General features: G+C 40.1%; 1 protein-coding gene across 3 annotated transcripts in view; it reads left to right on the plus strand.

The window, feature by feature from the left end:
- exd3 (exonuclease 3'-5' domain containing 3) overlaps positions 1-12847 on the plus strand; it is a 44513-nt gene that overhangs the window by 2741 nt on the left and 28925 nt on the right. For 2 of the 3 annotated variants that reach the window (XM_030742047.1, XM_030742048.1), the window contains exons 3-19: positions 3348-3412; positions 4100-4261; positions 4520-4705; positions 4809-4862; positions 4985-5124; positions 5224-5330; positions 5419-5492; positions 7523-7561; positions 7659-7825; positions 8197-8350; positions 8517-8715; positions 8842-8951; positions 9119-9302; positions 9468-9640; positions 10629-10847; positions 11273-11326; positions 11449-11580. In XM_030742047.1, the coding sequence (XP_030597907.1) occupies positions 3348-3412; positions 4100-4261; positions 4520-4705; positions 4809-4862; positions 4985-5124; positions 5224-5330; positions 5419-5492; positions 7523-7561; positions 7659-7825; positions 8197-8350; positions 8517-8715; positions 8842-8951; positions 9119-9302; positions 9468-9640; positions 10629-10847; positions 11273-11326; positions 11449-11580 (2219 nt within the window). Of the gene's footprint in view, positions 1-3347; positions 3413-4099; positions 4262-4519; positions 4706-4808; positions 4863-4984; positions 5125-5223; positions 5331-5418; positions 5493-7522; positions 7562-7658; positions 7826-8196; positions 8351-8516; positions 8716-8841; positions 8952-9118; positions 9303-9467; positions 9641-10628; positions 10848-11272; positions 11327-11448; positions 11581-12472; positions 12651-12847 lie in introns of those variants that run through there. The other variant, XM_030742049.1, reaches the window with a different exon arrangement.

Here is a 12847-nt window from a genome sequence, read left to right on the forward strand (position 1 = left end):
ATACGGCCCAGGGGCCAAAACCCATCTGCCAAATGGTCAGATGCGGTCCCTGGAAGGCTTTGAAATGTAAGAAAACTTCAAAGGAGGACAAGATTTTCAGATTTTTACCGCCTTCTTACTAACAAACATCACCCATGTCCTGGTATAAAACACTGAAACAAGTAAAAGATCTTTTTGTTTTCCATTAAATGACAGAAAGGTCCCAATTTTTTTGTTTGTTTTTTCCCCTGTTATGTACTACAATATTTTCTGTGTTTTTTACAGTGAGTTTACAGTCCTGAGGTAAAAACAGGACATTTTCTGTCAGTTAAATTGTGTCTTTTACTAGACAAAATCCAGAAAATAACTTGCCAGTGCTTTTTCTGTAATTTTGTGCAATTCTTTCTTAAAGTGTAATCTCAGTGACCTGTACTGATGGGTTTCTTTGATTTACTATAGTAGTTTTTCTTTATGAAGTGGAATAACTAAAATGTATTGTTAGAAATGCAGTTATTTTCTTAAGTCATCTCAGGGTGTTCATCAGTTTTATAAATGAATGGTTCATTAATTTTGCAGTTAAACAACTTTATGCTATAAGAAAGGGAACCAATTTGCAGGTCTTTTTATAGGTTATGAGGCGATAGTTTAAGTGGTCAAATTGGGCTGTATTTGAGGACTTTGACACCCCTGGTGTACATGGATCTTGTTTGGGTGCATAGTTACCTGTTCTGAGTAAGGGAAACCTGCTAGATAGAGCTTTGTGCTGAAACTACTGCCTCACATGTGTTAAATGGATTTAGTACCAACAACAGCTTTTTAGAGTGCTGCAGCAGTTACTTAAAATGATCTGAGTTCCTCTTTTAAATTTAAGTTTTTTTTTTTAGTTAAGGAGATGGCCTCGACTGCCCCCTGTAGACCCTTCAGGCATGTGTAGCTCCATATTTGGTGAGACCAGCTTGTAGTGGGTCAATTATGGAGAGGCAGTTAACATGTAAACATCGCTTTAATAAGCATCAAATTTTGCAAGTGCTTGTATTCTCCCCCATTTTCCACCATCCTCTAATAGCACCTGTTGAAAGCCTTTTCCAGCATCTCCAACAAAATTCAAAAGAAGAGAAGCACTTGTAGAAGAATGTTGTGGCATCCTTCCAGTGCAGTCGAGCCACTTGCACAACCACTGCCAAGTCACACTGAAACTGTTCTGGTGGCTGTAATGACACCAAATGCCCCTTTTAGACACTTGATCTTTGTGTTTCCTTTATTTTGGCAGCTGCCTGGCAACATGCAGTCAGAATTGCCTGTGGATTTAAAACTGTCTAATTTGCACTGAAATTGTTTTGGCAGTCTGTATACAGAATGCATAAAGATGCACTTTGAGAAAGTGCAGCATTTTTCTCAAATTTCAGATTTTCTCACGTGCAAAATAAAGAGTCACCTTCCAAGGGGGTGAATGAGTGCATGTTTTCTGCATGTGTCTGTGTATTTGTATGTGGTGATAGGGTTATTATGTTATAATGAATGGGGAGCCTCTAGCGCTGTCATTCACTCGCTAGCCAAGAGTGTAAAGAAGCTACATGCTCAACATTCCTCTCCTCTCTCCTCTTCTCATACAAACAGTGAGACTGAAGTGGGTTGTGGTGTTTGTGTGAGTCCCTCTGCACGTAGCCTATGCATGTTCGGCAGTGGGCTGAATGAGCCAAAGTAGGGTGTATAACAGAAAAGGAAACTCAGCAGCCTTTCAAATGTTGAGAACCGTTAAGTGGACTTTTGTGGTGGGTTTTTTTTATGCGTGTCATAGTCCATTTCAGAGAGAACCACCGTGGCTTTGCTGTCTGCTGAATTAACAGATTTACAATCATTTTAAAAAAGCTGTTTTCTCAAGTAACTTTTAATTAACTGTGAATATATTTAAGCAGAAAGGAATTTAAACAATGATTTGGTAGCTAAGAAATGTATTTACAACAATTGCACTGTTAGAAAAAGATCTTAAACAACTGTAGAGTTTGCATTATGTATGCTCAAAACATGGAAATAAACTGTTTTCCTGAATAAGACCACAAAACCAGGTCACAGGAATAATTTTTTTTTTTTTGGCAACAAGGAGCTTTACTGTGTTTTGTTTTTTATATAATCAAAACTAAAGACCAGAGAAACTTGAAGGGAATTAAAATATTAAAATATTGGTGTCATTTTAAATTGTGGTGAATTTGTTGAGAGAAGTTGCAGAATTAAAAGGAAGCATTGATTGATTGGTTCAAACAAACTCCAGTAAAAGGGCTGCTGCTGGAAGATGAATGCCAAATTCATGTTTAAGAGGCAACATAATAGGCTAAAAGTGTCACGCCAGGAGAGATGCAGCAAAGAAAGAGGCCAGCTCACAGAGAGGGAGGGAGAGGCCTTTTGGTCTGCTTTCCCAGGCTATGCATCAGGAAGGCTGTATTTTTTACACCATGACCAGCGCATAGCCTTTTCCTGGGGAAATCCGAGACAAAATCAAGAGAGGCTGGTGCAGGGAGGGAGAGGAGAACAGGAAAGTAGCCCTGGGAAGGAAGGGGGGCAGATACGGTGGAGGCCACACAGCATGAGTGACAGAGAAAGAAGCTGGAGCGTTTGGGAATGCTCAGTGGAACACACGCACTGGCAGGCAAAAATTGTAAAACACACATGCATGATCACATCTCCTCTCGTTTCCAAGCTCTTGTATCTACCGTGGCATTCCTAAAATGTGCTCCGAGTCGCCTCTAGAGTATTTTGGCTGCAAATTCAGCTGGAATGCAGAGCTAATGCTCGGTTCCTCTACTGTCCAACCAGCCTCAGCTGTTAATCCGATGTTATGGCTGCTCTGCTGTGCCTGTTAAAGAAATAATATTTTACGTTATGGCTACTCAGCTATGTCTGTTTTAATAAACAATATTTTCTAGTGTATTGCATTACTGCTAAGCTAAGAATTATGTGGGGCAGAAACTAAGTAATTTAAACAGTTTGGCAAATTTGATCTTTTATTTACATAAAGAGTGAGGGGAAAAAAATAAATATTATGAATTAAAATCAATAAAGAGGCTATTAGAGCTAGGCAACTATTAATTGCCATTTGTCTTTGCAGATAACTACGTAAATAGGATAATTTGCATACTGTCACCCCCCCCCCCCCCCCCCCCCCCCCCCCCCCCGCCCCCCGGAGGATAATAACTCTTTAATGACCAAAAGACTTGATTAGACAAGCGTAGAATAGTTTTAGTTTAAAATAACTAAAACTTTAGTTCTGATTCCTTAACATGTCAAAGGTCAAAGAGAAATCTGTGTGTGTGTGTGTGTGTGTGTGTGTCATTGTCTCTGTGCCTGTGTGTGCGTGTGCGATATGCCCCCAGGTCTTGACCCTGCCATGCTGAGAGACCAACTCTTCGAACTGTGGAGCCGGAAAGATCTGCAGATGGTAAGAGTCACTTTCACAGCATGTGTCAGGTCCACACATGCGATACTGAGATTGTGTGTGTGTGTTTACAGAGGTAGCAGGATGGAGCTTTTGTGTGTCTGCATGAGGCACTTGCACAGGAAGAAACAAGTGAGAGAGAGAGAGAGAACCCAGAATCCTTAAATGAAGCTCACCAGTGTGTGTGTGTGTGTGTGTGTGTGTGCGCGTGTGTTAATGAGGAAACCAGACTGCCTGTCAGTAGGAAGGAATTTGCGTTGCTCTGAATGAACTTGAGATCTGTGTGAGGAGGATATTGAGTGGATGACATCTGTTTTGCAAATTAAAACAGAGTCTGGATTTTTCACACATATATTATTTTCTCATGTAGGAAGCTTATAATGCTAGGTTGTTACTTTTTTTTTACACCAAATGTGTCACAAGGCTCTGTCATGTAGACTCAGCGAGTGAAGAAAATTATGCTGATTTTCCAACTCTTACATGACTGTAACACTGTGGCCTCAAGGGAGCAGTTAAAAGCGCTGATCCACCTCTTTGTTATCATGCAAACATTTTAAGAAGTCGTAATTGCTCCAAGTTGCACATAAGGTTCAGATATGAATTGCTCTACCATCATTTTTGAATACTTTATACATTCACCTTCTCCTCTATTATAGTTTTACCACTCCCTTCTGCTCTGTCCACCCACAGCTGCATTTGGCAGCCCTCCAGGGATTTTCAAAGCTGTCTGAGCCTTTGGAGGCCTTACTAACAATCCTGGAGAGTTGTCCGGGCAAACAGAGAGGTCGGAGCCACACCCTTGGCCATCAAATTCTCATGGAGTTCCAGACATGGATTAAGGAACATCCTCAGGTACATAAGCATACAGTTACACACCTGCGGTCCTGGCTAGCAGTCCAACTTTTTCACCTGTTGTGATTTTGAACTGTAAATAAAGATTTGCTGACTTTGTAGTTGTCATCATTAAGATATTTTAAAATGAATACCCGATCAACTCATTTTATTGGTGCTGGCAAACAAAATGTGGACCTAAAAACACCCCTCTGTCCTTTCACATTTTAAAGGGGTATTTTTGTTTTCTTGGGCTGCGGTTTTGTGTTCTTCATGCAGGTGAATCTGAGATCACTCTCAGAGCAGCGAGCAGTGGCACTCCAGCGACGTGCTCTCAACTTGCTAACAGATACCCAGCCCAACTTTGTGGACAGTCTCATAAACATCTACCAACTCAATTCACTGGATCCAGCCTTACTTAAATTGCATATTACTGGGTTGCAGGCTCACAGCTGCTACAAAGAGGTGGGTGGCTGATTTCATGATAATTTTATTTTTATGGTGGAAATCTTTAAGGCAACCTTTGAAAAACTCAAATTTATGCTGGCACTTTATTTTTTCCCCACAGGCAGCATGGCTCAGTATTAAGCTGAAATTACAGGAAGAACTAAATATGGAGGAGGTGAGATATTCAGTGTGTGTCTCTAGTTCTTGTTTGTTTTTATTAATAAGCTGTGGGATAAATAACCACTTTCAAATCTCTAGCCAGCTTCCTAAATGTTTATCTCCATTGTTCTTCTGCAGATGTGCGTACCGCTAATCATGCAGGATAAGCTGTCAGTGGCAGAGTCCTTTGTCTCTGGCCACAGTCATTTAGAGCAACGATTGGTTACACTTCTAGACTCTTGGTGTCACCCCAGCTTCAGCGTGGAAGAGCTAAGCAAGTATGATACATGCAAGCAAGTGTGAGAACTTATTTGTACAGGTATCGGCATGCCACCTTGCAAAGTTGTGTAATTGTGTGGGCACGGGTATTTCCTCAGGCGGTTCCCTCGCCTCTCTCTGACCAGACAGCGGATGGGCCACATCCAACCGAAAATGCTCACCAAACACGTCCTACGACTCATGGAGAAATTCAAGGTTGACAAAGGTACATGACTGGCTGCATGTCTCATTTATGCAGACTGCAGGTTGATGTCTCAGGCACAAATTATAGTGACTTTGTCTTTTTGGCACAGGTCTGTGTCCCAATGCACTGCACAAGAGGAGACTAGACTCTCTGCGTTTCCTCATGTACAAGAGGTTTGTGGAGGTAAGTGATGCAGCAGACTTGATTTTATTTGAAGAGCATTATTAATACGTGTACTATCAAAGAAGCTGCTCATCACTCACCTTTACTCATGTAGCTTATGCAAACTGGTTATAATAAAAGTAAAACATTTGAAAAGGAAAACAGACATCATTTCTTGTTTGTTTTCCAAAAAAACAGTCTTTCTGACTTATTTGTTGGTGATGGCTGGATTGTGTTTTTTTTTTGTAATGCCATAGTATTATTAACTATATTATTTGTCACTTTAACATATAAGATGAGGTTGAGGGTGTAGTACAGAGTTGCTTTCTTCAGGGAAAATTAAAAATTGCATATAGTTCTCAGAATGTTAATTATTTATGCTACACTTCTGAAAAATCTGTAAGAGTTTACTTTTAACCTTAGCAGAACTGCATGATCCGCTAGCCTCTTAACTCACTGGGAGGAGATGGATAAGTCAGTGTGTTTATATAGTTCATGAGTTTTTACTGATAGATTATTGTTCACTGAGCTGTGCTTCAGTTTTTACATAGTGATATTCAGGCCTGTGACAAACTAAGTCCACCCTTACGGCTTCCATAGGAATTAAGAGGTAAGAAGCAACCAGGTGCTGCTAAGTAGTCACACTTGCTGGTGATTAATTGGTCAAGTGCGGCTACTTCTATAAAAACAGTTGTATTGACAGTTTGTTGGTCTGGAGCAATCGGCTATGTGTTAACACAATGCCACCACCTTCCTTTGAGTGGAGGTTCAAGCTAATTCACCCCAAGGTCAGACTGTGCCATGCTCAGAGAAACTGGAAAACACCCAAGAGCCACATCGCAGACTCTACAGGCCTCAGCTAGCATGTGAAATATTAAAATACAGTATAATTAGAAAAAGACTGAACAAGTATGGCTCGTTTGGAAGGCTTCCCAAACAAAAGCCTCTTCTTGGCAGCAAGCCTTAGGTTTGCTAACTTGTGTCTGAGCAAACCACAAGACTTTAAGAACAGTGTCCTTTGGACAGACAAGACAGCGCCATGTTTGGTGAAAACCAAAAACAGCATGTCAACAAAAACACCTCATACCAACTGTCTAACAGAACGGTTGATGGGTGATGATTTGGGCTTGTTTTGCAGCCAAAGGACCTGTGCATCTTGCAGTCACTGAGTCAACCATGAACTCCTCTGTATACCAAAGTATTCTAGAGTCAAATGTGAGCACATCTGTCTGACAGCTAAAGCTTGGCTGAAACTGGGTCATGCAGCAGGACAATGATCTCAAGCACAACAGCAACTCTGCAGCAGAATGGCTGAAAAAGAAAGTCAAGGTGTTAGAATAACCTAGTCAAAGTCCAGACCTCAACCTTATTGAAATGCTGTGGTGAGAGCTGTGCATAAACCAGTGACTGCAAACCTCAATGAACTGAAGCAATGTTGCACAGAAGAGTGGGCCAAAATTCCTCCACAATGTGAGAGACTGATAAAGTCATACAGAAAGCAATTACTTAAAGTTATTGCTGCTAGAGGTATTCTCCAAGCTACTGAATCAAGGAGTGTACTTAGTTTTTCATAGTCCTGCATAGTCTTTCTTTTTTTAATTTGACTGTTTGCAGTAGTTTTTCTACATTCTGGAACAATGTAAGGTACTTAATTTTATTAGGTAAGTGCAAAAAAGGCAAAATATTAATTTCTCATGTTTTCAAGGCAAAAAATTTGTAATTTTTGGCTGCAAGTTGAAATGAATTGTCCTGTTGCAGGCACTTTCGTGGGAGTCTGTCAGGAAGAATCTATCAGTAGATAATTAAGTCTTACTGTCATTTTAACTGACAATTCTGCTTACAGAGGACGAGGGTGTGAACTGAGGACTAATAGACATTGTGAATAGATAGTTCTAATGATGAAGACAAAAATAGTCACAAAATTCTGAATATAGAGGCAAATTTTCCTCAGATTGTAGTATATTTTTATTTATATAATTTATCATATATAGTAAAAGTCTTAATGAGGAATAATTTAAAATCCTAGTTTTGTATGTTTTCTTTTCTCATAGAAAGGCATGACAGAAGAGAACTGGAGTGACCATGTACAGGTGGGCTTGTGTGTGTATTCACTTGATGAAATGTAAAGATATATGGCACTACTTGGATGCAGTAATATCACTAAGTTTATCTGCTGTGTATGTATAGTATGTAGTGGCAGACGACGCTGAGCTGCAGATCCACTTGGTGGAAATGTTGGTGAAGTACTCTGGTCTTCGCAAAGCCTCCCAGTGGTCACTGAGATACAAGATCCCAAAAGATCGACTTCCCTGTGGAGTATGGGAAACCCAGCGGAGTCTACCACGCACTCTGCAGTAAGTTGGGCAGAATATATATAAACATCTCCTGTTACGCAAGTTGGTATGCACTGGCTGTAATTTTTTATATTTTTTATATATATATATAATATGAAGCTAATTCGTTCGTTCTCCACATCCTGTTTCTCACATATTACTTTGATTTCATCTTTCTTTTGCAACAGCTGCTCAACACCATCCTATAAACAAAACTTTTGTACTCGCTTCTTTTTCACTATTTACATATTTTACTGACACACTTAACTCAGTCATAACACTTAATGCATTTTGTATCTTCCTTTTTTCCTCTTTGGTTATGAGTCCACCACTGTAGAGCACACTGCCTAATATGCAAATTCATAAAACACTCATTTCTCTCCTTTGCTCAGGCAGATATGTCTGAGTGATACCACAGAAACTGAGGAGTGGGAGCTATCTCAGTCTCACTGTGAGAAGTTCTACCAAGTGCCACTCACCAAAGACAAGGTTCACTTTGTGGACACACCAGAAGCTCTCGAGAAATGTCAACACATTGTGCTCAAGGTACAGAGGACTAAACACCACCTAGTGATGGAAAAAGTTGATTTTAAAAAAGCGGTTTTGTCTATAGTCTGTAGTTTATTAAGGTTCAGTGAAACTCTTTATTGTGAATCATTGATTATTCAACTAAAAATTTCTCATCTGTGTTCTGTTGTCTCTCCTTTCTTAGGAAGGTGGTATAGTTGGAGTTGACATGGAGTGGCAGCCTACGTTTGGCTGTATCTCAGTTCAGAAAGTTGCTCTGATACAACTTGCGGTTTCTGACCAGGTTTTCTTAATAGACCTCTGTGCAGGGAGATTTTGTGAGCACCCAGAAACAGTTAGTTTCATCAGGAGGTTGTTCTCCAAACAAAGTGTCCTTAAGCTAGGTTAGCAAGAGTCTTCACATATTTAATATATCAAATTCATATGATGGCTTTTTTTTCTTTTTATAAATACTTTGGTCTCTCACATTTTTTCCTTTTTTTTTTTTTTTTCCCCTCTCCCCCATTTAGGTTACGGTATGGCCGGTGACCTTAAGTGTCTCTTGGCCACCTGGCCCCAGTTACAAGAGGACCCACTGAAGATGGATGGGATGCTTGATCTTCTTAGTATACATAAAAAAGTAATCTTTTCTTTTATTTGCATAACTGAATACAAATTGGTTTCTAAATTAAGTCCAGCACTGGATTTGAGTGTTGGAGATGACATTTTTTTTTTTTTTTTTTTTTTTTCAAATTCTGTGTTTAAATGATTACAGTTGCCATTTTATGTCTGTATTTTGTTATCTAGATCCAACAAGGTACACTCAGCCGGACTCAAAATGGCCCTAAAGAGGTACTGGTGGGTGAGGACTGTGCAGAAAAGGGCCTCAGTCTGTTGGTACAACAGGTCCTGGGAAGGCCCCTGGACAAGACAGAGCAGATGTCTAACTGGGAGAAGCGGCCTCTACGCATCAGCCAAATTAGATATGCAGGTATGGTATTGTGCACGCACAGACAGACAATGACAGAGAGACAGATGGTCGCTGCTCTCTTCTCTATAGAATATCAGAGATTATTTTGTTACCCCCTGATGAACTGCAAACCAATAAATCCCCCCTTCTTCCTCTCTCTTTCTCTTGCTTCTTAAAATCTTCTAGTGGCAGATGCCTACTGTTTGCTGGATGTGTACTCTGTTCTCTCCCAGAACCCAGCATCTTTTGGGCTGCCTGCTGACCTGCACAGCATCTCTTCAAGCCAATCAGAGATGAGCAGAGATAAGAAGCTGAAGGAGAAACAGGGCAAGCAAACGAAACAGGCCCTTGACAAAGAGGTCAAGGATCAGCTGCCTTTTCTTCTATTTTGTGTGTGTGTGTGTGTGTGTGTGTGTGTGTGTGTGTGTGTGTGTGTGTGTGTGTGTGTGTGTGTGTGTGTGTGTGTGTGTGTGTGTTCAGAGGTTTGATTTATTACCATTATTATTAGATATTATAAACAGCAACTTTTAACGTGAACTGGCTGCTCCAGTAACTCCTCAGCATTCAGCCAGTGAGTGTAATAGTCAAACTGGGAGTCACACTTCATGCTTTATCTTGAAAACAGGCTTTACTGCTTAAGCCAACTGATAAAATAGTAGCTGTGCTTAGTAGTCTGAGAGGTAGGGAAATTTAACAAATCAACAATAAAACAAATTATCACTTTTAATTATTTCTTCAGTTTCCCTTTTTCAAGATATGTTAACATTTTAGGTTTCATAATACTGAACCTGGACATGTTGAAATTCTACTTTGAACATGTGTAATGTTTGTTCATTGTCAACATTTCTATATAAAAAATGTTTTTTAAAACCAAACAAAGAACCTAGTAAATGTCACTTGAAGAGGGTCTTTGTATCAGTGACATTTTGACACTTAAATCAAAGACATATTCAATTTCTTTTTAATATGCCAAAATTTAATGTATACTCACAACTTTAGTCACCATAACACTGGCAGGATTATTGTAGGTGTAGACTCAGCTTCGTGGATGACAACAACCCGTTTACACATGAAGCCAATGTGCTAATTTACCTTTTGTTACTCCTTTGATGAGTTTTCCATGTGACATGTAAATGAATACTGAACCTCTTCTTGAAGACCCAACTTTTGAGCATTCAACCTGCAAGGAGGGACAATGAGCAATTAACAAAGACACTTCAGCAGCTCCAGCGGTGCAGATTTGAAACTCACCCAGTGCTGTGGCCTCCCTGAACTGTGGTGCAAGTGAAAAGAAAATCCCCCTGTGGGGATCAGTTAAGTATCACATTATTGTCTCTGTCCATTTAGGAATGTCAGGGGGCTCAAAGGGTCAGCCCCCCTCGTTCAGAGCCAGAGAAAGGCGTCCTGTATGGCAGGGAGCCTGCAGAAGATTCCCCACCTCTACCCCCTCAGCAGTTGCGGGTGGTGTGTGACAACATGCTACAGGGACTCGGAAGATACCTGCGTTGTTTGGGAGTTGACGTGGTCATGTTGGAGAACACTGATGATCACAGAGTTGCAGCAAAGGTTAGTCCTAGTTTTTCCCAGAAGACATCTGGTTGCCTCTGGCCTTATGACAGGTGGGATACGCTCCAATCTTTGAGGTGTTTAGAAGTTTGAAGTTCCTCCTTTCCTCCTCATGTTAGTATGCAAATGGTATTGAGGAGTACTTATTGCTTTTGACTGTCCACAACTTTTCCCCTGATCATCTGTTCAAATCCTAAAGGTCTCCACAAATTAGAGCAGGCCCGTAGCTGCACCTACATTTTGCAGATGCCAGTTACCGTACTGTGGCATCTGCAAAACCTACACTACCAAATAAAAGCATATTTTGTGTACTAAAGTATAATTTATTGTGAAACCCCTTCAAAATACTTGGAATATAAATAATTAATGTAATGGGTTTATTTCAGTTACTGTGCTCTTATGTGTTCTTACTTGTTGTGTCTCAGTTAGCGCAAGCTGAAGGCCGTGTCATACTTACATGTGGACAGCCTTTCCAAACTGTAAGTACATATGAACGCTAAAATCTAGGCATTCCTGATCCACCTTGTGTTTTTGGTTTCATGCATTTGTGTGTCTTCCTTGCTCCCTAGTATACATGGATTGTCTTTATCTCCCCATACAGTTGCGTTCTCAGGTGGCTGAGGGTCGCTGTTTTTCCCTAGACTGCTCGGAAAAGGCCAGAGACCAGGCTGTTCGAGTTCTCAAACACTTCAATGTGCAGCCAACTCCCAGTGATATATTCAGCCGCTGTCAGGTACTTCAGTGTGTGGAAATATTTGTGTTTGTGTGGTTTGGTATGGTACACACAGGACAGTGTATAATTTATATGATTTTCATGGTATATTAGCAGGAAATTAGAGTGAACTTGGCTGTAGGGAAGATGATAAATTCACAACAGATAAATTAAGGAAATGATACACAACTTCCTCGATCCAGAGTAGAAGACAAATAACATCTGTGTTATTAAGCAATCAGTCCAGAATATTAATGTATCTTGCTCAGACATTACAAGTTGCATTTGGCTTATACACAATTTGAAGTGAGAGAAATGAAAAAGCTGAAGTTCCTTTTTTTTAGTGAGAAGTACAATGGATCTGGAAGTTTTCACAGTGCTTCATTTGTGCCGCATTTTCTCATGTTAGAGCCTTTATTCCTAAAGGGATTATATACCCCGTAATGACAAAGTGAAAAAAAGTTTGGAAAATCTTACAAATTTATTAAAAATAATAAACCAAAAATATGATAAGTATTTGCAGTCTTTGCCATGACACTCAAAATTGAGGTCAGGTACATCCTGTTTGCACTGATCATCTGTCAGATGTTTCTACACCTTGATTGGAGTCCACCTGTAGTAAATTCAGTTAATTTGACATGATTTGGAAAGGCACTCATCTGTTTATATGAGGTCCCTTAGTTGACAGTACATGTCAGCACACAAATCAAGCGATAAAGTCCAAGGAATCATCTGTAGACCTCTGAGACAGGATTGTATGGAAGCCACTCCTCAGTAAAAGGCACATGACAGTCCACCTGGAGTTTGCCAAAAAGCACCTGAAGGACTCTCAGACCGTAAGAGAGAAAATTCTCTGGTTTGATGAAACAAAGATTAAGAGACCTCCTTGATGATATCCTTCATCTTCCAACAGGACAATGACCCTAAGGACACAGCCAAGATAACAAAGGAGTGGTTTCGGGACCACTCTGAGTGGCCCTGAGTGGCCTAGCCAGAGCCCACACTTGAACATCTCTGGAGAGATCTGAAAATGGCTCTTCAGACATTCCCAAAGGTGCTTCAACAAAGCAGCAAAGGCTGTGAATACTTGTATACATGTATTATATTTTTATGTTTTAATAAATTTGCGACAGTTTAAAGCAAACTCTTTTCATGTTGTCATTATGAGGTGTTGTATGCAGAAATCTGAGGTGAAAAATGACTTTAATCCATTTTGGAACAAGGCTGTAACATGAATGTGGAACAAGTGAAGCGCTGTGAAAACTTTCCAAATGCATTGTGCAAGTAT

This window comes from Archocentrus centrarchus, chromosome 12 (genome assembly GCF_007364275.1).
Source record: "Archocentrus centrarchus isolate MPI-CPG fArcCen1 chromosome 12, fArcCen1, whole genome shotgun sequence".
NCBI lineage: Eukaryota > Metazoa > Chordata > Actinopteri > Cichliformes > Cichlidae > Archocentrus > Archocentrus centrarchus.